The 27,828-nt window shown below is 46.2% G+C and overlaps 2 protein-coding genes across 5 annotated transcripts in view; one reads left to right on the top strand and one right to left on the bottom strand.

Moving 5' to 3' along the window:
- LOC133142025 (ras-specific guanine nucleotide-releasing factor RalGPS1-like) overlaps window positions 1-27,828 on the bottom strand; it is a 131,234-nt gene that overhangs the window by 60,915 nt on the left and 42,491 nt on the right. For all 3 annotated transcript variants that reach the window (XM_061262946.1, XM_061262945.1, XM_061262947.1), the window contains one exon: window positions 23,801-23,927. In XM_061262946.1, the coding sequence (XP_061118930.1) occupies window positions 23,801-23,927 (127 nt within the window). The remainder of the gene's footprint in view (window positions 1-23,800; window positions 23,928-27,828) is intronic.
- Window positions 170-21,148, top strand: LOC133105476 (angiopoietin-related protein 2-like). 2 transcript variants are annotated; one of them, XR_009703857.1, is made up of 6 exons: window positions 170-727; window positions 8,293-9,199; window positions 13,012-13,205; window positions 16,116-16,386; window positions 18,348-18,658; window positions 19,032-21,148. XR_009703857.1 is itself a non-coding variant. In XM_061215609.1 (5 exons), the coding sequence occupies exons 2-5, from the start codon at window positions 8,362-8,364 to the stop codon at window positions 18,545-18,547; spliced, it is 1,503 nt and encodes a 500-aa protein (XP_061071593.1). In that variant the 5' UTR covers window positions 170-727; window positions 8,293-8,361; the 3' UTR covers window positions 18,548-21,148. The 2 variants fall into 2 exon arrangements, 1 of the variants encoding a protein (XP_061071593.1); XM_061215609.1 differs by having other exon boundaries at window positions 18,348-21,148.

The following is a 27,828-nucleotide window of genomic DNA, read 5'->3' as shown; positions in this document are numbered from 1 at the left end:
GGGAAGGGGGGTGTACCTCGTGCTGGTGGTGCTCTTTGTGCCAAGAGGAGGGGACGGGGGAGGGGATCTAAACAACCAGCTACAACTTTGAGCTGGAACTTTTTTCCTCCACATCAAATAAAGGCAACAGAGAGAGGGAGGGGGAGAGAGAAAGAGAGAGAGAGAGAGGGGGAGAGAAAGAGAAAGAGAGAGAGAAAGGAAAATAAAAAAAGTGGGAAGGGCTTTGCTGAAAAGTGCCGACAGGCTGGACCTGTGTGGCAGAAGTGATGGTCTCTCCATAGCGTGAGTGTGGGACCAGACTCTTCTACAGAAGCTAGGAGGGGAGACTACAGCACGACACTCAGGACAGCTCTCATCTTTCAAACCACTCGTGCTCATCCAACACGCCCGACACTCGCATCAGCTATAACTTTCATTTATTTATTTTTGAAATACATTTTTTTATGAATTGTTTTAGGTTGGTGGGTTTTTGGACACTGGCCACTGTGACAGTGGAGGGAATTTACCAGTCGAGTTTGGATCCTGCTGCCACTTGAGTGAGATTGAAGAGCCTGATACCTGAATTATCCAGACTGACAGAGAGAGAGAGAGAGAGAGAGAGCGGGTACCAAAACACTGTGGATCAAAGCCTCCCAAAATGAGAGTTCTGTCACGCTCTGATCGCGTTCGCCCGGCCGGCGAGTGATTTAACGGAGAGCGAAAGAGGGGAAGCGCGCAGGACTGTCCGGTAAGAGCCCCCCCACTGCCCCTGCTGCTCTCTCTCTCACTCTCACTCTTTCTCTGTCTCTGTCTCTCTCTCGTACTCTCTCTCTATCTCTCTCTCTCTAATTACGCTCGGGCTCACCACATGTCAGCCGCTACGCTAACCTGCTGCCTGCGCGGCTCTAATCACATTACCGCTGCGGTTATGAGGCTAGCCTACGCTACAGTGCAGCCGGGTCACCTTCCCAGCGCTCTCCTGCTAGCACCTTTGCTGTGACGGGGTGTGTTAATGTTTTCTGGGGGAGTGAAATGTTTTGCGCGCTAATGGGGCATGCAGTACAGACCCGTGCCCCTATATACACAGCTGTATACTATCTGTGTCATGCTGAAGTGTCTTGTAGGTAATGGCCCCTCAGGGACCAAATGTGGCCCTTGGTAGTCACTCTCAGCAAAGAGAGAGAGTATTATTCAGGCGCATCAAACGTGTACATAAATACACATATGCAGTGTGGCAGCATGACCAGTGTCAATAAAATAGGTTATTCTTATTTAAATAAGGTGTCAACTTTGTATACACAGATGAACAGTGTGCCCTATTCATACACTTGTGTTATGAATACTAGGTGGTAGATGTTTAGCCCATATTAATGTGCCATTACTAAAAACAATCTGGCTGCCAGGAAGAAGTAGTCTAGTGCTGCTCTGTTGTGTCAGACCGTGCTATGGTACAGACTACAGAATGACTAATCCACCCTGGAGATATCCTATACAAATAACCATAAAGAACCTTCTCTTCCACTTCCAAAGAAAAACAGAAAACTTTGGGAAAGGGCCTATGAGGTTTATAGGAAGATTTACAGTAATGCCATATGATTATCTGTGTTTGGGAATGCCCCCTTATGGAACAGCCCACAGTGGGAATACACAGGATCTGTAGCAGAGTCCCTGGGGAAGACTCTGTACTGTGGATTTAACAAGCTCTCAGACAGACAGACCACCACAGGATGGAGTCATTTCATGCAGCTGGCTTTACCGGCACCGTTAAACGGCTCATTTAAAGAAAAAACCTTCAGAACAAATATGTCGAGGTCAGTTATCACCTGAATATGAGAGGAAAAACTCAGACTAAGACTTTAAATTGCATGAAACATTTTTATACTTCACTAAAAACTCAGAAGTTAAAGTCAAAGTCAAGAACCCTGACAGAATCCCAACCATATATTCCATAATTTAGTTAACTATCAATTATAAAAACCCATTCGGATGGATGTTTTTTGGAAATGCAGTTTTGGCTGCCCATGGCTTCATTAAGTGCGGTGAACTCGGGGGCATCTGATGAACTTGTGTAAGGGTAATTTTCTTAATTGAAATGTTATTGGCCAGCTTCATGTCTATTTGTTTTGGTAAAGCCCCCCCTTCTGGGAGAAAGTACTGAAAACTGTATATAAGTATATATATCTGATTCAAATCAGAGAGCCGGTAATCTTTCTCACTTTCTGTTATTTCTTTGCGAATTAATGCGAAAGTGAAAGTGACGTATAGCTATTGTTGTTTTTACTGGGCTCGGTTTCATCAGACGATGACGACCTGTGAAATGTTAATTTTTTCCAAACGGCGGTTAAAGACGGCGCGAGCAGCCCTCTGTGAGAGATCAGCGCTCCGTCACGCCGCTGGTTAATGAGCTGTGCAGCAGTGACGCTAGCGGAGCGGGCCTGGCGGCTCGGACAGACCCAGGGCGCCGGCCGACGGGAAGTTTAACCGCGCGGGAGCCTCCCGCCAAACGCGCAGGGGCCGTGCTGGTTTCCGCAAACGCAGTGAAACGGAGGGATGTGAAAACGGCTGGACTCCCTAAGCATCCCTGGACACCAGCAGCAAGCAGTGAGACTGAAACAAACAATGCAGGGAAACAAGATGTACAATCAAAGACATAAATACAGTGTTTTAGTCTAGGAATGATACTTTAAATCTTTTTTTTTCTCTTTCTCTCAAGTACAAAATATTAGCTGGTTTTAAGTTTAGTGAGAAACTTCATTCTTGTTTCTCAGTCTCATCATGGCTTCTTTGACTTTCATTGGCACAACTTGGGTTCTCATGTTGATAAACAGTAAAAATAGCTTCCAAAAGGTGACTGTAAGACTAGAGGAAAGATTAGGTGCCGAGAGCTCTCTTATACCTGCATTAAGGAGGCAGTTAAACACCTCTGAGCAATTACAAACACCCTGAAATGGGAGGAGTATGTATAAACACCGCTGTGATTTCTACATGGTGAAACCAAAATGTATAATAAAACAATCTGAGAATGTGCACTTTAACCACATGTTAATTGTGTGATTCCAAATCTAAAACTGTGCCAAATCAGAGGTAAAAACAAGACATAATGGGTCTTTGTCCCAAACATTATGGAGGGGAGTGTAAAAGACTGAAATACTTGTTGGGACTGGCTTATTTTTCGCTTTTGCAGTGTAACAACTCAAAATTCAGCAAAGTATACTACAGTACGGCAACAACAATCCTCATTTCATTACTGTTGACTTTACAAGCAGCAGGTCAGAGATTCCTAAAGTCGTATGGCATTCATTGTTCAATTTAATCCCAACGGCGTGATGCAGAACTCCCCGCTCACAGGTCTAATGATCAAAGCAACGTTGGTAACAGAACCACATTCCACCCCAGCAGTACAAGAGAAAGAGAGGCAGGTAAACTGCATCATTCACACTGCAGGTGCACCATTCTTTGGAGGAATCACTGACCTGGGGACAGTCAGTGTCCGTAACTGTAACAGCAGTACGCCGAGCGTGCGTCGGCTGCTGTTGCTATGGTTCTGAGCTAGTGAAAGTCTGGGTCTTTCCGGGTCTGTGGTGGTGTCAGTAACCATGGCCATAGCTATGCCTGCAAATGCATTTTTCTGTGTCAGTTGTGATTAAGGCTGTGACTGTGTCAATTGTGATTATGGCTGTAAGTGTGTCAATGGAGATTACGGTTGTGACTGTGTCAGTTATGATTAAGGCAGTGACAGTGTCAGTTGTGATAATGGCGGTGTCTGTGTCAGTGTCCCAGGGTGCACGAGCACTGCCTGTGGTGGTGGTTGCAGTTAGTAGCTAACTAACTAGCACACAATGACTTTACCTTCACTGGTGAACCACAAATTAGACAACATGTAGCCACAGTATCACAGATCTAACCTGTAACACTGCACTACAATCACAGTGCAGCTGGTCAGTGCCCTGAAGCAACACCAGTCGTACAGCAATCAGTGTGTATGGGCATAGTCAAGCACAACACAGTCTAACCTAGGCCAGGCTAGCACAGTGCAGCCTAACCTAGCCCAGTCTAGCACAACACAGCCTAACCTAGGCCAGGCTAGCACAGCATAGCCTAAGCCAGTCTAGCGCAGCACAGCAGTGGTTTCATAGAACCACAGTAGCCCAGTGCTGGAATCTAGGCTTGTATTCGCTGTTGTCAGCATCTGTCATCACGGCGTTCAACTGCGACATTCAATCCCCGGCAATTTCCTTTCTCCACTCCAGACATGATGTTCCACCCTTTGCAGCCGACACACACACACACACACACTATGATGTCATAACCAGAACATGGCACCTCCTCATGGAATCTATGATTTATCTCCCTAAGGCGGGGAAAGAGGAGGTGGCAGGCTGATGTGTGTGGTGTGTGTGTGTGTGTGAAAGAGAGAGACAGAGAGAGAGGGAAATAAAAAATAGGGGTTTTGGGGCAGGGGGAAGATATGGTGTTAACTGGCCCCAGAAAGCCCTACTGTAGTAACAGTCTACGGTTATATCTTCACATGTGAGCTCCCACTTACACACACACATGCACACACACACAGCCCTGGGCCTGTGGAGGAGGGGGGTGGGGTGCAGCCTGGATGGGAAAACTGCAGGGTCTGCAGCTCTCAGGGGTTGGTGTAGGGCGCTCCCTGTTACTCCAGAGACTGCAGAGGGTCCTGAGAGAGAGCGGGGTGGGGGTTGACTGGCTCCTTAACCTCCGAAGGATACTTTCTTTCATGAGCCAGTCACTACTGCTTCCATTTACCCTGAATGGGGTCTACCCCATTAATCAAGCACATCCTCACAGCTTTCCTAATGTGCCACCAAGGGTCTATGCTCACCCAGTGCGGAATGTGTTTGTGGGGTTAAACAAGAAACCATACATTATGTGATAGATTATGGGTGTCCAATCTGAAAAGGGTTGGTGTGGGTGCAGGTTTTTGTTTTATTCGAGCACCACAACGCTGGATTCAACTAATGAAATAATCATCAACCTCACCAGAAAAATGAGGCGTTTTAGCGCTGATCCAAGAAACCTTTGGCCAACTTTGGCACAGTTCACATCAAACCATCAAAGGCGCAGGCCCAAGTAAAGACAACGCATCCTCATGCCTAAATCAAAATGGCATCATCTTGTTGGGTACTGACTTTTTGGTCTGAACCACCTAGACTTTTCTGGGCCAAGCCCCTTCCTCAAAGTGTGCCATTTGGGATTGGAAAAGGCAAAGTGCTGCAAGCTGGTGCCGTGGGCAGGGAACGGAGTTTGCCTTGGCTCTGCGATCCAGCCTTGGTTTAGCATGGTGCCTCCTCTGGTCTCCCGTGTCGTTCCAGTGCCGTGCTTTACATCCTAAATTAAACCGCTCTCAGCAGAGAGTCATGTTTGGTCAATCCTTTCGGGAAACAGACACTACCAATGTGAATGAAAACATTTTTTCCATATGCTTTACCATGAACTTCTCCCCGCTCCACACACACACACAATTCACTCGGTGTACAGATTACAGTTACATTCCATGTGGTCAGGAGTTTGGAGGGAGGGCACGGAAAGAACACCCTCACCCCCAACCCAAAACAAAGAAATCTATCCATATAAATATAATTTCACAATAAACAGCAGTGCAACCCATTCCTAACACGGCCTTTTGAAAATGAGATGCCATTTTAATGGGTGGTGGGCCTCATTAAATCCATTTTCAGCATGTGAATGAATAATGTGTCCTTGTTAGAGGGTTTGTGTGTCGCGTTGCGATGGCGGACTTGAGCCAAGCCTTGTACCCTTTCTTTACCCAGAGAATACTGAGAGACCTGGAGGCTCTGAGTGTGTACACTTAACGCTGACAGTGCACACTTAGCCCAAAAAGTATACCTTTAGCTCAGAAACAGTACCCTTACCCTTGTAAGTGTACTTTCCCTCAGAGTGGAACCAAAGCTCTGAGAGTGTACATTATATCTAAAGGGGACTGTTAGCTTGAAGAGTACACCCTTTTTCCTGAGAGTGTATCCTTACCGTTGAGAGTGCACCCTTAGTGTTAAGAGAGCACCCATTTCCTTGAATGTGTGCCCTTAGCTCTGAATGTTCCATTAGGCCTGAGTGTGTATTTTCATCTTGTGAATCACCAAAGACAAAAAAACAGCCCTGTCTTTACAGTGGATCAGCAGTTTGGATCCCAGTCATTGAATCTGTGAGCATGCTGACTTAGTGTGACCCAGTGTATGTATATGTGTGTCTTAAATTTCTGCATTGGTCAAGTCAACAACCATCCCCCCATAGCATGGTCGTAAGTTTGACTGGCAGCTGTCAGTAGGATACCACACAGCAGTTAGCTGGTGAACACCAGCTTCCAATTAAGAAGCTACAGGGGGGTTATGGGAGGTGGGGGCCGGAGCCACATTCCTACCAAACAGAGCCACACCACCCATCAGGTCTGCCAGAGGGACACTGCCTCTCACTAAAGCTGCCTCTTTCTCCCCACCCTGTCCTCACATCCAATACTACATACAACTAAGGACTGGGACTTACAACCTGGGAGTGGGGCTTCTTGAATTCTTGTGCTTCAGTATTTATCCATTTATAAAAATGGATAGGTGTGTAAAATATATAAGGCATGTGTGTCATTCTGGATGAGGATATGACCAAATAAAAAAATGATCTGTATGCTCCCTGGTGCAAACCTTGTGCACCTCTCATGATCGGCAGAGGCCTGAAACAGTGCAGTACCGTGTGTCTGTCAGGGAAAACACGCACACTCCTCTCTGTAGAGCCACGTTTGCGGGTTTTGACCTGAACTGGGCCGGGAAAAACATAGAACCAGCTCAACTAACAGAGGACTGTTTAGGGAGGCGAGCCAAAACACACGTCCCCAAAAACAGCGCCCGCACTGCGTGTCCATGTCGCCACGGGGTTCCGCCTGCCTTGCGAGGGGGCGGAGTATCTCCGGGTTTCCGTGACTGACTGGGAGACCTGTCTAAATGGCCTGGCGACACCCTCACTGGAGGATATTACAGAGAGAAGTGGAAGTAGAAATGCTGAAAATGAACATGCTTCCGAGCTAATTACTGGAGCTTTCATTTAGACTACCATTTAGAGTCCAGTGTTTATCTTGGCAGAGCTGCCCTGGCTGGTTTGTGCAACAGTCACAACCCGTGTATGCCTGTGTGTATATGCATTCACCTGTCACTACCTGTGTTTGCCTGTGTCTACATACCGTCAGCTACATTCACCTGCGGCTACATACATTACCTTGCATTCACCTGTGCTTACTTGAGTCTATACGCATTGGCATACACCTGCGTCTACCTGTGTGACAGTCTGCGTTCATTAGTTTAACAATTCCTCCCGCAGTTTACAAGAATCTGTTTATCCAAATGTACAAGCCTTTAACATTGTCTCCATGCTTTCACTTGTACTGACCTGTTCACAGAAAGGCTATTTGGGCTGAGCTTCCCACTCCCCTCACTCCCCCTTTTCATGCTGACTTCATTGTTTCCTACGCCACCAGTTAAGCTTGGCTCAATACGAGCCAGAATACAAATGGCACTTCGGAAACAGGATGTGGGCATGCACACAAAAGCACCACATTCAGGCCCGATAAAGCCTAATGCCGACTCCTTTCAGCTGAACACGGCTTTCGGGCCTGGCCTTTGGCTGACTTATCTCATTATTACAGGACAATATTTTAATTCAAAGAGAGTACAAATTGTGAGAAAAAGCGTGGGTTCTGAAACAATTTGGGAGTGTCCGTCACTGCTGACCTGTGGTACAACTGACTGGTCACGGATCAGTTGACTTAGCTTTGCGCAATTTTACTAAAGAATGGATTGGAAGGGTTTTTGGTAAAGTACTTGGCTCAAGGTGTGGTTAAAGAATTTGGAGTGAGACTCACGGTGTTCCTCTCGAGGGTCTGCTCATCGTCACTCGACAGCACAATGGTGCTCAGTTTATCTGCGCTTTATGTTCCATCACTCCCGCTGTGTAATTAGTAAAAGAAAACCCCAGTAGTAACTGCAAGGTGTGTTAAGGAATGCCACTCTATCATGAGATCAGCTTTGTGGGGGAAAAGTTGTCAAGTGGAAAGATCTAGAAGCAGGAGTGAGCATGTGGTGAGGAATCTGTCTGTACAAGTGAATCTAAACCAGTGAAAATACCCTGTTCATCCCAGCCAAGTCTGTGGGTTCACTCAGTGAACTGAACTGATCTATATCTTGTGTGTGTTTATTTGTTTCTTATATCTTAGTAAAACAGGCCTGAAAACAAACCTTGCCTCTCTTGAATCCTGAAGAGTTTCCCCCTCTCTCTTTACAGACAGCACAAACCCAATTAAGGGCTACCCCCTGCAGGCACGCCCACCCAGGCCTCCTCACCCACATCACCATGGCGATCTCCCAGCCTGCTCTACTGCTCCTGTTCCTGGTCTCCGGGGCGACGCTGGCGGTCTCCAGAGCGGCGGAAAACGACGAGGACGCGTTCCCGGAGCGGGAGTTCCTATACGCCGGGCGGGAGAGGCGGTCAGTCGACCCCCCCCAGGCCGACAAGTGCTCCTACACCTTCATCGTGCCGCAGAGGAAGGTGACGGGCGCCATATGCGTCAACTCCAAGGAGCCGGACGCCATTTTGGAGAACCGGGTCACCAAGCAGGAGCTGGAGCTGCTGAACGGGGAGCTGCTGAAGCAGAAGCGGCAGATCGAGACGCTCCAGCAGCTGGTGGAGGTGGACGGAGGCGTGGTGAACGAGGTCAAGCTCCTGCGCAAGGAGAGCCGCAACATGAACTCGCGCGTGACGCAGCTCTACATGCAGCTGCTGCACGAGATCATCCGCAAGCGCGACAACGCGCTGGAGCTCTCGCAGCTGGAGAGCCGCATCCTCAACCACACCACCGAGATGCTGCAGCTCACCAACCGCTACAAGGACCTGGAGCACAAGTACCAGCACCTGGCCGCCCTGGCGGGGAACCAGACCACCGTCATCGCCCAGCTGGAGGAGCACTGCCTGAGGATGCCGGTGCGGCCCGCCCCGCAGCCGGCTCCGCCAATCCTGGTCCCGGCCGTCCCGGCCGTCCCGATCAGGCCCTTCCAGCCCACCTTCCCCCGCCACACGAACCAGATGACCAACGAGATCCAGAGCGACCAGAACCACAAGGCCCTGCCGCCGCCTCCACTTCCCACGATGCCCACGGGCACGCACAGCCCCTCCACCACTGACAAGCCCTCCGGTGAGTATCCTCCTGTCTGAGGCAGACTCCACTTCCCATAATGCCCACCGACACATGTCGCTTTTTTTCTTTTTCCTTGTTTCCAGAGAGCTCACTGAAAGCTGTAGCTGCCTTTGGGCTTAAAGCGTCAAAAGATCTCAACATCTGAAAGGACTGTTTTGTGGAAATTGCACTTTTGTTGAAAAGAAGCACTGCACATTTCCTGTGAAAGAGTGAAATGGGCAAAATCTCATTTCTTCCTTATGTTACTGAAGCAGAATACAGCATAATTATTCATTTGCTAACAATCATATTCCTTTCAACAAAAAATGTGGCATGCCAACTCAGAAATTCGATGTCACTGTCCCAACGAAAACATCAAATTCTGGCATGGGCTTTCTTCTTGAGGATGCATACGTGTCCATCCTGCTCATACTTCAGAGACAGACAGTGAGTCGTGGTACTCATAAATCTTCTTGTCTTGGAGAGAGAGGACAGAGATTCCTGTAAAAATGAGTTCATTGAACAGCCTGTTTAAACATGTTTGACGCTATTCCAGAATTATTCTGTAAAAAACAATAACTATCAACCCAAGAGATCTGACATCATATTCGGGTTCAAAAGTTTTAATCGTTGATGCTGGCTAGCGGAGCGACAGTGGAAACAAACTGCTATGAATCATTTCTCTGCTGAAAGAAGCAGGGGGAGGGATAGCAAGAAAGCTAACGATTTCACTCGAAGACTCGTTATGTCGTGCTAGGTAGCGCAAACTTTCATCCCAACGGCCGTAAGCCATCCTTACTGCCGAAGAGAGGGCTAAAGTAGGTGACATCTTTGACAAGCAGCCAGATAGACATATCGAGACCTCAGAGGAAGTGGTGTTTGGGCTTCTGTTCGAAAGTAGCAACAGCATATTCCCCCAGCTCAGGGTTTGCAGATCTCACAAACACATGCAAAGCAATGTGTTAAGAGCCCAAACTAACAAGCAGGACGCTTGTTGACGCAAGTACTAGACGTGGGTACAGGTACCGTATGCATAAACAAAACAAAGGCTTACAGTTTAGTCACTTAGTAGAATCCACTGCAAGACCTCAAGACAGGCGATGATACAAGCATATTAATGGCACCATCAAGGTGCGTGCCTCAATACATGAGATAAAAGAAGGCAAGGGTTTACCCACGGAAAATAGAAACATTGAGGTATAGGTTAACAGCCGCTAGGTGCGTTGAGACATGAGAGATGTGGCTGCTGAGGGGATGCTGAACAGTGAGGTCTGGTTGAAGTGGTGCACTGTGTGAAGTGGTTTGATTTGAATGTGGTTAGCCACCAGATGCAAGTGAAGGGTGTTCAAAAGCCATGTGGCATACAGTGAAGACCAGAGATGTTGGACTAGCAGTCGTGTAACCTCGTGATGTTGTGAGCCTGTAGGACAAGGTTGTGCTGCACTGCATCCCAAGAAGATTTCTAAAATCAAGAAAAACAATAGAGGTTAAGGGAGGACAGTCCACTGCTTAAGCAAGTATTGATAATGCTTACTTATAATTGCACTTTTGTTGGGATAATGCTGGGATGAACATTTGTCCTAGAGGAGAGGAGAGCAGTGGTTCCCCCATGTTAGGCCAGCATTGCCTTTCTATCAGGAATCCCTTTTAACAGCTGAGATCTGGGTTCCATTATATCTGAAGCGGAGCACAAATATCTCTGCAAATTCCTTCGTGGGAAACATTTCAGATCTGAGAAGGAGGGGGATTTTTTTCACTCCACTCTTACGGAATTGCCCATTGTGCTGTTTTTTATTATTTTTTTATTTTTATGTGGCCACAAGAAGAGTGGGGTGAATTACAGTAGGCAGCTTAGAGCGCTGGGCCCTGATGCCCACTGACACTAATCTCCAACATGTGATACAGGCCAGGGAAGGAGGGACAGAGGAGAGAAAACAAGAAAGAAATAGGGATAGAGTACAGTATGACTGTTAACCCTGGAACAAGGCACTTCATCTGAACTGTATACATTGATTGCATGAAAAAGTGTATGAAAGCTATCTCTGCAAAAAAACATCTCGCTAACGCAAAATGAAATGTGAAGGAATGAAGGAAAAAGACAAGAGGTATGACAAGAGTAAGATGCAAACCAAAGTCTGGCGATTCTGAGAGCGAGTTAACAGTGGACACAGCAGCAGGACACTGGTTTCACCCTAAACTCAGATTCAGAAGTATTCCACATCTCATTAAAGCCCACGACCAGGTCAGCACCTTTGGATGACCGTAAACTCAGACCTTGTGTCCCTTCTTTCTTTCTTGCTCATCCACCTTTCCGTTTATCTGAGTGACAGAGTGAGCGATCGCGTGCCGCCCTGTGGCCCACGCGCAGGTGCTCATTAGCCGGGTCCCAAAGACATTATTTTCGTGATGAGGCATGTCAGCGTCAAACACAAAGGCCTATTAAGATGAGTAAAGCATAATAGCGTTTTGGAAAACCGCGAGGGGGGGAGAAAGCGTGAGACGGAAAATTCCATTAATGTGCAGATCCTGAAGGTGTGGAGAATTCCAGCACCTGGAGCTGTGAAAAGCTGCCTAGCGTGCCAAGAATGTGAAGACTGGTCAGCCCGTTCCGTGAAAGTGAAATATCAAACTTACGATACCCACAATTCAGGAGTTGTAAATGTCTTAAATATACTGGGTGCAGTTACTGATCTTCCCTTGAAGGTATGTTTGTCTGCCATTGAAAACATGTATACAAAACTGAACTTCCAGGGAAATACTGACAGACATAAAGTGTGCTCTTAACACGGAGATCGATCTCAAAATGTGATGCCCATTCACTCCTGTGAAGTTGGGACAGGAAATTAACTGGACATGAAGCCAGTGTTGGTCATCTACATGAAATGGCTCGTCACAAACAGCATGTGGGCAGCATTACAGCCAACTGCCATCTTCATCACCATCATCACCATCTTCTAGTGGCCACCAAAGAATTCTACTCCTGTGTGGTTATCATGAGGGAAACTGTAATGACTACTGGTGATTATAAGTTCCATTCTCTGCAGTTTCACCACAGGTATTATTCCACTGTAGCTTTACTACAGCTGCAGGGAGACTCTTCCACCCCCACCTTCCCCCTGGGATACCAGAACCCCAGAACCCCTTCGCCTGAGTACTCCAGCCTTTCCTCTGGAGCCTCCGCAAAACGGGAAACCGGGAACAGGGAGAAGTGGGCCGTGTTTTTTTGTGGGTAATGACATAAGCAGGGCTGGAATCCTGCCTCTCCCCGCGGCTCCCCTGGGTGTCCGTGCCGGCGGGCTGGTTAATCTGCGCTACCGTTGGGTTATACAGCCCCGGAGACCGGTTCTCGGCCCGCGTGCCGGTGTTGTTCTTGGACCTCTCCACGCCCGACAGCAGTTTCCACCCACGTTCCACAACGGCAGCCAAAGTCAACATGGATGCTGCCGTCGGGCTGAAACTGAGAGGCTCTGTGGCTCAAGGTGCCCCCACCTCCCCCAGCCGGGTACTCGGCTATTCCTGACAGTGAGTGAGAGGGGGAGAGAGAGAGGGAGGGAGAGAGAGAGGGAGAGAGAGAGCAAGAGAGAGAGGGAGAGAGAGAAGGTGGATAGTGTTGAAGAGAGGATGAGAGAAGAGGGAATTTGAGAAAGACGGAGGGAGAAAGAGAGCAAGACAGAGGGAAAGAGAAACATGTTAAGAGAGAGAGGTGTGTGAATGTGCGGTGTGACACGTCTCCCTCCAAACCTTCACCTCCATTACTCCCTTGTTCATTCAGTCGTTCGCTCTCTCCGTTCCTCCGCTGCCCTCGCTCATTCCCTCGTGTCCCCCCGCAGGGCCCTTTAAGGACTGCCTGGAGGCGCTGGACGAGGGCCACGGCAACAGCGGGATGTACCTGGTGAAGCCGGAGAACACCAACCGGCTGATGCAGGTGTGGTGTGACCAGCGCCACGACCCGGGCGGCTGGACCGTCATCCAGAGGAGGCAGGACGGCTCCGTCAACTTCTTCCGCAACTGGGAGACGTACAAGGTGAGGCGGCCCGCTGTCACTGACAGACCGAATGTCCTGTGTTTGTCTCTCCCTTGCACACTGTAATAAATTGTCTATAGAGAAGTTGTCCGCATGTTCTTCATCAGCCTACATTTGATTCAACGGAGAAGGGCAAAATATCCTAACAAAACAAAGGAATGGAATGAGGAAATCAACCATATCTATTTTATCTGGATCCCACGTCCTTTGCAAACACATACGGTGAACAGGAATGCTATTCTCTGCATCAAAGACATTAATTTATTCCATTGTATTGAACAAACTTAAGTATGCGCATAGTTTGTTATAAGAGAGAAGAAATGAAGCACTTTGCCAAGATTTTGTCAGGTTTTCCTTTTAAGTACCAGATCAGCGTCTGAAAACACATCCATCAGCATGACTCAGCCAGGGATGTAGCTAATCACAAGGAAGAGCAGGGCCAGCTGGTGTAAATCACAGTTAACTCTAAGCCACGGGGATCAGCTCTGTTGTTTTTTTGGGGTGCGGGATTGTGCGGAACGGATTAGGTTGATTGTGAAGTCAAAAACGACAGGGGCTCTCACAGTTGCATGTCATACGAGTTGATTGCGTTGTCATAAGAGCCGCCGGTGGTCGCTGGCTTTGTCCCAACCAAGTGAAGTAGTGCAGATTGAGTCTGATGTCATAAAAGCTATTATAGTGGTGGTCCCTGGCCCATTTCTGGCCAGCGAGATTATGATGTCACAAGGGCTGTTACGACACTGGTTCATGGTGAGCTAGGGACAAACCAGATTCCTGGGTTCTGTCTCACAGTATGTTTTTATCTGTCCAGATGAAGGATTTGGAGATATTCCCCCCAAAAAATAAAACGCATATAAATATTGGATAATGCTGAACAGAACATGAATGACAAGGGCTTACACGAGAACAGGCAGTACATGACCGGGCCTTTCCAAATCATGTTCGGCTGCGTAGGCCCCACGCGATCTGACAGAGGATACTGTGACAGAAACCTTTCCAATCCCAAATCCTTCCAGTACGTGTCCTTATATAAGCCGTGCCCTTCTCCAAAGAACAAGGGAGATTTATTTTCTTTGTGAATAACAAAGGGGTTGCCAAGCCATTCTTCATATGGGACAAATCGATAACGCACACTGTAAAAAGAAAAGTTTGCCCCACAAACGATGCGACAGAAGCAATAATACACATCGTTCTCTGTGAGGGGGGCTTTAAGGACAGAGGAAGTGGAATGAGCTCAGTGCTTGATATCAGGGAAGCAGAACGAATGTACTGAGGAATAGGGAGAGGCAGGGGATGTTTGAGGGGCACAGATCTACCCCCCCTCCACACAGAGGACGTGCAGAAGGCATGTCCCGGGCTGGGCCTGGAACATCTCTCTTGCCGAAACACACAGGGCGGGGCGGTGCGTGCAAATTAGAGAACGTCCACAGACAGGGGCAGAGCTAGGGGCCTTCCGCGGGATTCCGACCACGTGTGGGCTCGCGTGAGACAGGGAGGACGGGAGGGAGGGAGCCAGGGATCCAACTCCAATGCATCCTGCAATTATTTCTCAGCATTCTTTCCTTACTTTTGCTTCCTAGAGGCACGGTATACTGTATCAGTCATTAACCCTTAAATAGCACGCCACAGCTGAAGCCCATGCAACTGCACTCGGTTTACCTTTTGTACATTAAATAAAGTTCAATACAATGCACTACTTCTTACTGCTATTGTAGCATGTCTTTGGGTTTGCATGTGAATGTGCAAGTGAGTCTCGGTATGCTAAACAAGGAGAAAAGACAACAAAGTTCATAAAAATATGTGTAAACTCCCCGTCCTTGTGATACGGTACATTACTGATCCGGAATCCCCAGGCAAAAATCAGTCAAACCCCCCTGCCTCTTAATGACAGCCCTGAAGACGCATTAGAGAACTCATCAAGACTGCAGTAACGTCACTCACGCGTGACCAGTTCCGGAACTAGCAGCTTCTGAACGCAGCATTTTCCATTGACGCAGATGGAAGTTTGCTTTGGGACGTGCACGTTCTACTATATTAAGATATGCATATGAATTACATTTTCAGTCTGCCAGCCATGTAAAAAGAGCCAAAGTGTTTCTATTCTTTCTCCAGACTGTCAAGAAGCCCACATAAATAGAGGATTTTTTTCCCCCACCACAGCAACACAGACAAAAAAAAAACGTTTCCACTTTGCTTCTGAAGTTCTCCCGAGAATGATGCATCCTGGGACAGCTGCCGATGAAATCCTCATGTTTACGTTGTCATTCAGCTTACACTCTTATGCAAAGTGACTTATGAAAGTACATAAGCAAAGGCAAGCAGAAGAGCAGAAACAATAGAGAGCCATCAGTGTCACAGCCCATAATACTGTACAAGTCATTACATAAACCTACGACACAGGAGACAGAATTAACCCCCCCCCCCCCCAAGCAAACACAGACAGTCAGACAGAAGCCTGTCCCCCCCTCCTAACCACCCAGATCTTGGTTGCCAGGACAGGGAGACCACAAGCCAACAAAGGGGTTTAGTAGGATTTGCTGGTGATTTCTGAATCATCAGCAGTTCGACAAACAGGGGAAAATAATAAATTGCCCTGGCAACCGTGGGGAGGCGAGTGGTGGTGGCGGGGGAAGAAAGGGGTGCTTCACTGGTTTGGGAGACAAGGTCTGCGAGTTTCAGCTGAATTCTCACTCTTTCTTTCTTTCTCTCTCTCTCACTCTCTCTCACTCTCTTCCTCAATTCAATTGAATTTCAAGGTGCTTCCCTGTCATGCTATCATACAATGTGGCCAAAGAAAAGAAGACAAAGTATAGACAGCACCGATAACATGCACATAACCAGAGTACTCCGCCCTCTCTCCCCTCCCTTCTTTTCTCTCTCTCTCTCCCTCCCTCTGTCTGGTGAATGCAGCAAGGGTTCGGCAACATCGATGGCGAGTACTGGCTGGGACTGGAGAACCTGTACTGGCTGACCAATCAGGGGACGTACAAGCTGCTGGTGGTGATGGAGGATTGGTCGGGGCGGAAGGTATTCGCCGAATACGCCAGCTTCCGGGTGGAGCCGGAGGCGGAGTTTTACAAGCTGCGGGTGGGCCGTTACCACGGCAATGCCGGCGACTCTCTCACCTGGCACAATGGCAAGCAGTTCACCACGCTGGACCGGGACCACGACATGTACACAGGTAAACCCCATGCCAAGCTTGAGCCAGTCAAAAACCAGGCCAGGATAGAGCTTTATATGAACTCATTTCAGCACGATGCATGAGGTCACTTTCCTGAGTCAAAGGGGTGGGTCAGCGATACACCAGAGTATACAACAGACATGCAACGTGCGAAAGCACCCTCACAAGTCGTTCAGCTGGCTTTCAATTATCACCAGCTTCTCTGACTCAACTGGGGATACCTATTTCAATGGGACAGAGAAAAATGACAATCATTTATGTTATTCAGCTCATCTGAATATCTAAATATGTTAAAATAAAATCACTGTATATGCAGGATGATTAACAAAACAGCTTGAAAGGACCTGACATCTGAGGAAAACACACGTGACGTGCATTCACTAACAGAGCCAGCAGTGCCCCAAGCAGAACACACCTGGCATGCCCCACGGCCAGTCCTGGGCTCCATCTCAAATCACACACTAAAGAACATTTTATGAGTTTAGACAATGGAGGTACAGTAAAAGAAAGTGTCAATTGATCTTTTACTGTAGTCATGACAGCAGAAACGATGCCAAACTTCAGATGTAAACAGAACACTCACCTCCTCAGCATGCACTCCCATGATCAAGTTTTCTTTTTTTGCGTTTTCTTTTTACTATTGTTATTACTTTTGTTGTTACAATACAAACTGCTTAACATTACACTCTAGTGCTTTCTTGGTGAAGTCACACTTTTGTATTCCTGAGACTAACTCCAATATTTTCCACTTCTGTAAGATGCTCTAGATAAGAGTGTCTGCTCAATGACTGTAATCTCACGTAACATGTTGTGTACACCAGAGTTGATTTACCAGAGTTGATTTACACTGAACATTTACCTGTGATTACCTTTAAGGGTTGCCATCCCACTTTATTTAGTTTCAAATTCGAATTCATCATACGGAAACACTTCATCTGTCATATGGGAGATGAATTTCGATTAATCTCAGACATGTTGAAAATGGCGGGATAAACTAGTACAACGTGTGCTGCAGATGACAGCAAACAACATAATGACCTCCGGGCTCTGGCAGGAAATGTGTTACTGAGGAAATCACAACTGGCAGGGAACAGACACGGAGAACAGCCTGTTTACGGCGGGCCGGCCTTCACCACTCCCTCTCAGCCCAAAACTGCAGCGTAGAATAAATCCATGCAGGCCTGGTGTCAAACAAATCCAGGACTGCAGTGATTTAAAAAACTAGGAAATATGCAGGGTGTCTCTGATTTGCTTTCTGACAAAAAGGAATTAAAAATAATGGTTCAGGGATTATCTCCGGTTTGATGTAGAGTATTAGGCGTGTGTGATATGACCTCACGTTCTGGAACCCTCTACTTATCAAACCAATGGCTCCAGACTATCAAAAAAAACAGGCCATTCCTGGCGTCTAATTAGTGCTCCTTATGGTAGGAAAAAGCCCAACATGCAGTGGACCGAGAGTCCTGTGTGTGTGTGTGTGTGTGTGTGTGTGTGTGTGTGTGAGAACTACACAAACTCTCAAGAAGGAAGCTTTCCTTCATCTTCTCAACCCAAAGTTAAATAAAAAAAAGCTCAGGTCAAACTCAGGTCAAACATCATGCACTGAAAATAGATTGTAAACAGAAAGATACTCCTCCTAAGGGAAAAAACAAGGCAAAGAAATGGGCGGGCAGCACCAGGCAGTGGGACACAGATGTGCACATACTTATTTGTGAATATTTCCAGCTTTGTTTATATTTTCAATGTTGCATGCTGGGATTTGACATTCATGCAGTAATTGAAAACATTAGATGAACTTGCATTATTATTATAATCTAAATGCTAATGAAGGTTATTTTTATTGTTATTATTTGTAGCAGTAGTGTCAGTAGTAGTGGTAATAGTAGTAGTTGTATCAAAATTAGATTTGTTGTGTGCCCCTGGCGACGTCACGCTGACCCTGTCCACACCTGTGCATCCAGGTAACTGCGCTCACTACCAGAAGGGTGGCTGGTGGTATAACTCCTGTGCCCACTCCAACCTCAACGGGGTGTGGTACCGCGGGGGACACTACCGCAGCCGGTACCAGGACGGCGTGTACTGGGCCGAGTTCAGGGGCGGGGCCTACTCCCTGAAGAAGGTCATCATGATGATCCGGCCGAACAGCAACACCTTCCACTGACCGCAGGGACGACGACGACATGCAGCCATACACACGGCACCACCAGCGCAGTGACGCTCACCGATTCACTGTCTGACTCCTCCACCCTGCAGACTACCAGTCCATGTACAAGTGAGCTTTGTTCTGCTCCAGTGGGAGGGTGTGTGTATCTGTCTGTGTGGGCATGTGCATGTGAGTGTCTGTGTGTATGCGTCTGTGTGTGCGCATGTGTGTGTGCGCATGTGTGTGTCTGTGTGCATGCATGTGTGGGAGGGTGGGTGTGTGTGTGTATGGGAGGGTGTGTGTGTCTGTGTGCGTGCGTGTATCGGAGGGTGTGTGTGTCTGTGTGCCTGCGTGTATGCATGTGTGTGCGTTCATTTTTACTTTTTGTATAGTTCTTCATTGATGCAGTAAATACCCAGCTGATTTAATGGTGTAAAGTGGGAGATGTTTGGGATTGATCCCGGCGTTCCGGGCCTTTCCGTCCTCCCTGGTGGATTCCCAGCCGATGCTCCGAGACGAGGACCCTCAGGAGGGGCCACGCTTTTTCTTGTAAGGGACAGAGATGCTCTCCTTGGAGGATTTGAACACCATCGCCACAGAAGGGCACCATGCGCTTTTGCTGCCGGATCCTGCCCAGCAAGGCGGGAACAACGGCTGACTACCAATCAGAACAAAGGCACCTGCTCACGGGGCCAATGCGGTGCTTCATCTCACTCCAGAAAAGAGAGGATTACTGTGCTCTTAAATCTGCAGAGCCATACACTCCCTCAAGCTTTCACAACACCAGGGACACCAGAGAGAAAACTCTGCACACACGCAGTGCACAGTGAAAGAGACTCCTTTCGTACAGCTGTGAAGAAGAACTGGAGAAACCCTGTTCAGCGCGTGCGACACACTGAGTGTGTAACGCGCTGCGTGTTTAACGCCCTTCGAGGTTAACGCAGTCTGTGTTTAATTGTCTTTGTGATCAGAAACACTTGAAAAGGTGAGGGGAAAAATTTGGGGAATGTACAGTTTAATAATTTCCAAAAACAACACAGCACACTTTAGGCAGTTTCAGATTTTGACCCAACATACGCCTGATATGCATGAAAACAAATATTTCTCTGGAAATAAATGTCTGGAAAGACAAATGATACAGGAAATTGTACATCCAGTGGTATAGCTGTTTATAATCATTTTGCATGTAAGAGACAGAGAACAATACCTTTTCATAGAAATCTAAAACAAAAAACTAAAGCAATAAAAAATGACTACAGAAATGGCAAACCTGGGTCAAATTATTTTTTAAAGAAGTATTAATTCAGAGCAGTTTACAGCTCATTATATGTCAGAAGTCACAGTGGTGGCTGGACTGAAAACCATAGCGGGTACCAGGAACAAATTCAGAAACCCTTACCCCCCCCTTCAGATTCCTCCATTTCGCACATGATCCATTCAGCCCAGCACATAAGGCCTGGGATTTCAGAAGGTCTGGGTCAAATAATTTTTTTATACACTAACTGTTTTAGACACCAGTGAAATTACCTGAAGATTACTGACAATTTTAAAAGAAAAAATTTCATGATTGTACAAGTGTTTCATTGAGAATTCTCAGGGACCTGCAGAATTGTTGAAATACATTTGAAATACATCAGGTCACTAATATAAGCAACACTATAAGACCTGTTTGTACGAACAGGTCTGCATATTCCGCTTTGCTACCGTGGTGCTCTTTGATGTATGAGCCCCATCTGCGACCACAGGAGGAACACAGTCCCAGCTAGCAAGCGTAGAGTGGCCCGCTAGTGGCCCAAGATGAACAACAGCCCTCATCCAGCCAACGTTATGCTAATTGGCACAACATCGGCCAACTAATGGACACTCGAGGTGAAGCAGTCAAGATGGAGGTCAGCTATTAAAACAAAGCAAAATAGTTGGCGAATTGTCCTACTGCTAGCAGACGGGTGCAGTGCCAACGCTGATGTGCTGAGACCTGCTACCACCAACAGTCATATACTGTACGTAGCTGCTTGCTTGCTGTGGGCTCATCAAATTTAAGGCCTGCAATGTTCCGTAAAGTTCATATACTGAAGGACAATATACCATGGTAAATGAGCTCCACAGACTACCAAATAAGCTTGGTTGGCTTCCCAATGATACAAAGGGTACAAGCAGCAATATACAAGTCAAGCATCCTCTATATATATACAGTTTAAGGCCTTTTGTATGGTGAAGAGGGGTAAGCAACTTGAACTGTATGCTATGAAGCCAAAATTACACTGTCATAAGTATGACAGAAGACCTGGAATACCAGCTGCCATGGATGGATATGACAAGTATAATGTCATGCCTATGGAAGTGTCATGTAGGCTTTATGCTGTACAGCCCAAGTATGAAATGTTGAATAATTCAACCTGACTGTTGTACAATTGTAATTATCGTCAGAGAGAATGTCCAAAGGTGTTTCATTTATCTCATTTTTGTTTTTACCTGGTGACACAGTGCAGGTCACACAAAAGCTGAAACATCGCTGTACTGTACATATCCGTATCGCAACAGTATTTTTGTAATATAACAATATCTCATTGTACCGAGTTACCAGACTGTCTGCAATAAAATTGTGTACAGTGACCACAATGTCCCCTGAGGCTTCCTTACAAGAAAGGGAGGGGCCTGCAAAGGAGGGTGGGGCTAAACAACATCATCATCAGGTCCGTCCTATGAGGAACCTCGGGCGAAATACAGACTATAACTAATAGGTCTCAGTATAACAAGTCATACTGTGCCTCTCTACTATTTATTCATTTATTTATTTATTCGCAACTACATACTGTCTGCTCATAGACCTTTTAGATCCTCCATGAAGAAGTCAACATGGAGCGGGACACAGAGGGCATCAGGTACCTAGAGGTACAGTAGCAGGTTCAATTCCCAGGCTGAAGTACAGTGAAAGTACAGTGTTGATATGTACTGAATTGCTCCAGTACATATATTGCTGCATACTATGAAAGAATTTAACAGCAATGTGGATTACAGCATCTGTTAAATGCTGAAAATGTAATGCTACATAAAATAAGTCTGAAAAGAGCGTATGGATTTGCTCAGAGCAATAAAATACCTTATTCACCGTTCAAAGTAATTCAATCCTGGTTCACCAAGCACAGAAGTGCCCTTCTGAAACAACAAGGCCCTTTACAACGTCCTAGCGACAGTAACTTGAAACTTCAAAGATCAAAAAACGAAGCGAGAAGAAAAAAGACAACAAGACAAAAGCTGAGTCTCCTTCTCATGAAATTAGACTGAAACATAATTAAAGACAATATGAACATTTGATGTTTGTGCTTCTGAAATATCTGAAAACACTGAAAAGGGCCAAAAATATTTGATGTGCAGCACATAGGGTGATGCAAATTAAAACCCTTTCCACTTTGCCACCCCTAGAGGGCAATTTCCACCTATTTTGTATTAGTCCTATAAAAGTGTTAGTACCTCAAAAACAATTTAATGCACACACATGGTTGAAGACTTAAATTAAAGAAGAGGCTAGAACAACCCGGAACTACTTCATATTTGAGCAAAGGATATTGTCAACTTAGGTGAAAAAAATCTGGTAAAGATATAGACAGGCATTCAAATTCCACAAGTTTTCCCAAAACTGCACCCAGATGTCCTCAAGTACATATCTTTTTGTCCAGACACACGAATGACCAGAAAAACGTACTTTTCTATGAAAACTGATTTCTTTTGAAAATGTAAAGAAAATTAATTAACCAGAGCTCCGTTAGCCCAATTTAGCCAGTACAAGTACAAGTAGTTCAAGACAGAATTTTCGTGGGTATAGACCTGGCAAAAACATAATTCTCGAAAATGCCTGAATGGATTACGAAATAAACTCCTTCTCCTTTGTTCTATTTTTCCTTTTCTATCCCTCTCTCTCTTTCTCCTCCCCCTCTCTTCCCATCCCAGGCTGATGAGAAAATGGCCCTCAGGGCCTGCTGATGTGGCTCTACTGCTGTACAATATTCCTTCCAGGAGTTCCACAACACGAACATTATCCGTGTGTTGATTCAATCTGTTACTGTAGGTGCTCATGTTTCTCCAGAGAATACCAGCAACTATTCCTTTTGGCTGTTCCATCGATTCACAGCTTGATAGATTGTCTTATATTCTATACAAAAAACACTTCAACTTGGAATCTGTGTTGAGCACACACAGAAAAAATATGTATATTCCTCATCAACCCATACCAAGGTTATATTGCTGAGGTAGGTCACAGGAAATACTGACTCAGTAAATGGGTTCTGGGACAGTCTGGGGACCCCTGAATGAGGGGGTTTAATATTCGACTCTCTGCTGCAGTGTCCTGCTGTTCTGGGGTCTAATCTCATAGCCCAAAATTGGCAAACCCCTCTAGTGGGCGCTTGGTACCACAAAGTGACAGACCGGGTCCTCTTTGACTGAGGACTCTAAATGAGCGCAGCGCTTGACTTGAGGACACAGCTCATAAACCTGCCAGAGCACATCAGACACAGTGGACCTAGCGCCCCTTCCCCCCACCATTTCCCAAAAAGAAGAACACAACAGGGCACTGTTCACAAAACTATGATTCGCCTACCCCCATTCCACAATTACGCACACGCTTGACAGGAAAGGACAGGACTGAGAGCAGACTCATTCCCTCTCCCAAATCTGACAACGCACTCCCACCTGCCTTAGGGAACCTGGCTGACTGCACGGGAATGGCCATCGGATGGGAGTGACGGTGAGTAACAGGACAGAGAGCGGACCAGGATGGCTCTCACGAGCTCCCTGCGGCTCAGACTGTGTGCACATCTGCAGGGCAGATGGGTCGGCAGGACAGATGATTCACCCCATAGGCACAGCAGATTTTTCCAACACTTGTCATCATCCGACAGTCCGATTCTCATCGAAACCTGTCACCAGCGCCAATGGCACAAACACATTCTTTTTTGGGGGGGGGGGGGGGGGGGGATGTTTGGGTTTGGAGTTTCAAGCCGAAATTACAATCAGAAACAAAAACACAGCGAAGATTGGCAGCACATTCCATTTCCCTTCAGCCATTTGAGGACAAAGAAAACTGAACAATATGTAAGTCACTCAAGTCCCGCTTTTGGGGAAGCTAATGAATAAAATTTCCATTAATATAAAGAATTGATGGATTTGAAATTGTGGTACGGTCCTCCCAACTCTGAGCCGCACAGGTGATGCCAGGAAGTGGGCAGAGCTTCCAGGCCACCCAGGAGTGAGAGAAGAGAAACAGGGACTCACCCAGGTAGGGGATACAGGGCACCATCCTCAGGGACTGGATGTACTCTCTCATGCGCGTGTAGTTCTCCTCTTTAGATGTGAGGTCGTCTAGCTTCTCCAGTGTGGCCTTGTCCTTCCGGCTGATCAGCTGTTATTGGTTACAGGGGGAGATAAATGATTAAAGGCACAATAAGATATTTGTGTTAAAACATTGTTACATTGTAAATCCCTTCCTATCATTGAAAAAGGCTCACTGACATGTTGACTCATCCTCTGCCTGCGTTTATAGTACTTAAATTCGGGTTTCAAAATATACAGTTGACGGCTTGACACTGCATAAAAAAAACATTGTATAACTATAATAATTAAATCTCATTGGTTGAAAATTGGTTCTCTGACTAAGTCAACTAACAAATCAATCAATAAACCATTCACTCAGTCTAGTGATTAATGAATAACTGAATCTATCAACTAACCAGGCAACCAACTAAAGAATCAACCATTCAAGCAACCAATCAATGTCCCAACCAGTTGGGGGTAGGGCCCAGGTTAGTAAACCGGGTTAGGCAAGAGCATAAAGTTCAAAGCTCTGATTCTGACTGATGTGCTGCGGACCAAAGGTATGCTGAATATTAGTATACACTAGCATTAGCGTACTGTCCATTAGCATTAGAATAATGGCATTAGCAGATCTCCAGCTGCTTTAATTTAACCGAAACCAGAGGCAGGAACAGTGGAGATGTAGTGGAGCAGTACTCTCGGAGGTAGGTGGTGACTATACAATGCCAGACATGAAGCAGCTTGGATGTCTCTTTTTTTGGCCAAGGGGGGTTTCTCCCCAGCAGACTAAACCCCCTGACAGTGTAGCTCTCGACCAGGATGTGGAACACGGAGAGGAAAAGTGAAAAAAAGAAGCCCTATTAACAGATGATTTGCCTGTGTTCTTCTTAACTGCCTTCAGGAGAGATTTTGCCGCCATTACGTCAGCGACATTGAGATCCGGAGGTCTGGTCTGCTCTACCCCCAACCCCCCACACACCCCCGTCTCAATGTCGCCATACTATGCCTGAGGTGAAATGCAGTACTTCTCGTTCACCACAAGTATGAAAGAAAATCTACAGACAGGAAAAAAAGAAGAGGGAATATCTAAATTAGCATACTGGGGTTCCATCACATTACATTACTTTACATTAATGGCATTTGGCAGACGCTCTTATCCAGAGTGATGTACAGTTGATTAGACTAAGCAGGAGACAATCCTCCCCTGGAGCAATGCAGGGTTATGGGCCTTGCTGAAGGGCCCAATGGCTGTGTGGATCTTATTGTGGCTACACCGGGGAGCGAACCACCGACCTTGTGGATCCCAGTCATGTACCTTAACCACTACGCTACGCTTAACCACAAAATCTTCACACCAATACACATCCGGAAAGCACTGAAAACGATATGATAGTGGCATGGACCGAAACCCTCCCTCTCTGGGTGTCACCAGGTAAGCGCTGCCCATCACAGTAAGGACTGGGTACAGGCAGAATACCACACAGGAACAAATTGGGCATCAGACCATTCACAAAATAATTGGACAGATACGTAGACTGTATAATTTGGATTCAGAGCAAAGGCAGAGGCTTCTTTTCCAAGTTCACTCCTCTCGTACAGAACGGTCTGCCAAACGAACGGAGATAAATCCAACAGTTTGTGTCATTTTAAAAATAATTACCAAATAGTTTTATAATTGTGTTCTGTGCTTTGTTGGGCTGGAAACTGTCCTGCGCTGGCTGGTTCTCTGGAACTGTTTTGGGCCAATGTCCGCAATTGTTTGGGGAGGAATAACTTCTCTCTGCTTTTCAGGCTGAAGAGATTCCTGCTGGCCTCATTGCTCACCTCATGCCCCTATCGAAGAAAATCTGAAGAAATTAAAATGGCTTGGTCGCAACCCCTCAACATGGCAAGGCCATTAACATGCAGTATTTAAAGCAACAGGAAACAGACGTACTGTGTGTATATGTGTCTCTCTGTCCATGTCTGTGTGTTTGCATGTGGATGTGTTTTTCTGTGAGACTGACACGCAGACATTCCATCCACCCTTCACAGTGATCCCACAGACAGCGCTCAAAAACATTTCCAGAGAGCGCTCTGAATACGTCAAGGGGACGCTCCGATAACTCAGAGAACAACCCGAAAAGCTCACAGAACAGCCCAAAAAGCTCAGAACTCAGAGAACAGTCAGAGAACTCACTATCCAATCCATTACATTACATTACATTATTGGCATTTGGCAGACTCTCTTATCCAGAGCGACGTACAGTTGATTAGACTAAGCAGGAGACAATCCTCCCCTGGAGCAATTCAGGGTTAAGGGCCTTGCTCAAGGGCCCAACGGCTGTGCGGATCTTATTGTGGCTACACCAGGATTAGAACCACTGACCTTGTGTGTCCCAGTCATTTACCTTAACCACTACACTATTGGGCCGTCTCAGTCTTATTGAAAGTGTAGAACAAGAGGCACATTCACCCATTGGGTAATGCCCTCTTCACAACTACTGTCAGACACATCTCCATGCAGAGGCAGAGAGTGACGGTCCATCTATCACGAGGCGAGAGACTGCAGTGAAGGTCTGTGAGTGCTTATATTTATCACCCGATGAACTTCCACAGTTACAGGACAGAACATTAGATACAACCAGAACAAGGATATCCAACAGGCTTGCTGGCAGGGGATGGGACCTCTTTAATAGCAGGGTGACATGTTGCAAACTTAAAACGGCAGTGCAAAAGCACAGCTTTGATTACAGATCAAACGCAAACAGCCGGACCATGCCTGATTTTACAGTCGATGAAGTCATACTTCTACGCCACGTGTACAATCGAGAATTTGTAACAGCGGAGTCTGTTTTATTGCGACGCGTTGCCCGAAACTCTGTCCTGAGTGTTCGTTAATCACAGCAATGCGCACGCTCCAGGAACCTTTCATTGAGCCTCTACCGTCCTAGTAGTGCTGCTGTTTCATCAAACTTAATTTAGTCTGGAACCCAAAGAGGGTATTACATTGCAGTCTTTTTCCTTGGGAGACAGACCCGGTCCAAAATTATAGCAATACTCATATACTCCTTGGTGCTCTAGCGCTGGAGAGAGAGTCTCAAGTGGAGTTTTCAATTGACTTTAAAATCACAGACAAATTCAGACACAAGATAACTGGGTAATTAACTCCTTTCAGTAAACAAGGAAAGAGTGCTGAGTTACTACATTATGGTTGAATACTGGCAGAAAAAGAAGTACAGCCTATTTATTTTTATTCATTAATTTTGATATAGGCTTACTGTTTCTGTATTCATTGCACCATGCATAAATAATGATAATAGAATCGAGCAAAAAAAAAGGAAAAAGAAATTCAATAATTTCACAAGTTTTTCCAAAAAGGAATTGTGTAGTGAAAGAATCATACATTAAACACAGCTTCATACATTTGCATGATTTAACTGGAGAATATTACTGGAATATTACTCATTTTTTACAGCCACTGTCTCATGCCACACTGCACCGTGCCACAGTCCCATAGCATACAAATCACCTCATTGTTACAATTATTTACCGGTAACTAAGGGCAGCCTACATCCCCTTATTCAGCTCACAGAATCCAACCTGAAAGCAAAACAGCTTTTTCAAAGGGAATTTACTGGGAATTTTCAAAAAACCTGTTTGATTCCTGTAGTTTAATTTTGAGCTCACTGTAATAGTCATGCTGTAACTGTGTTTGAGTTCCACTTAGTGTGTCTAGACATGTTAAAGACATTGTATAAAGAAAACAGTTTAAGAACAGGTCTATTTGTCCATTCATCACACGAATCAGCTCCTATCTTTTCATCTCTACCTTTCATTGAGCTGCCCACGACTCCCCCTATGACAGCATGCCTAACCCTGCCCACGAGAATAACGGAGAAAGGAGAAAAATAAAATTCTTTCCGCTTTAGTCTTAGACTACATCTCACCTTTTGACAGCTGTCATAAAACTGATCTATTAAAACAAGGATTAAGTGAGAGGGCGAACG

The sequence above is a fragment of the Conger conger genome, chromosome 12 (genome assembly GCF_963514075.1).
Source record: "Conger conger chromosome 12, fConCon1.1, whole genome shotgun sequence".
Lineage (NCBI taxonomy): Eukaryota > Metazoa > Chordata > Actinopteri > Anguilliformes > Congridae > Conger > Conger conger.
Note: the sequence above shows the minus strand (reverse complement) of the source record. Positions and strands in the feature narration are given on the sequence as shown.

Excerpts from the sequence above, each read along its gene's own strand:
- LOC133105476 (XM_061215609.1), top strand. The coding sequence starts at position 8,362 with ATGGCGATCTCCCAGCCTGCTCTACTGCTCCTGTTCCTGGTCTCCGGG. Across the intron at positions 9,200-13,011 it reads CACCACTGACAAGCCCTCCG|GGCCCTTTAAGGACTGCCTG; the intron begins GTGAGTATCCTC and ends GTCCCCCCGCAG. Across the intron at positions 16,387-18,347 it reads GGACCACGACATGTACACAG|GTAACTGCGCTCACTACCAG; the intron begins GTAAACCCCATG and ends CTGTGCATCCAG.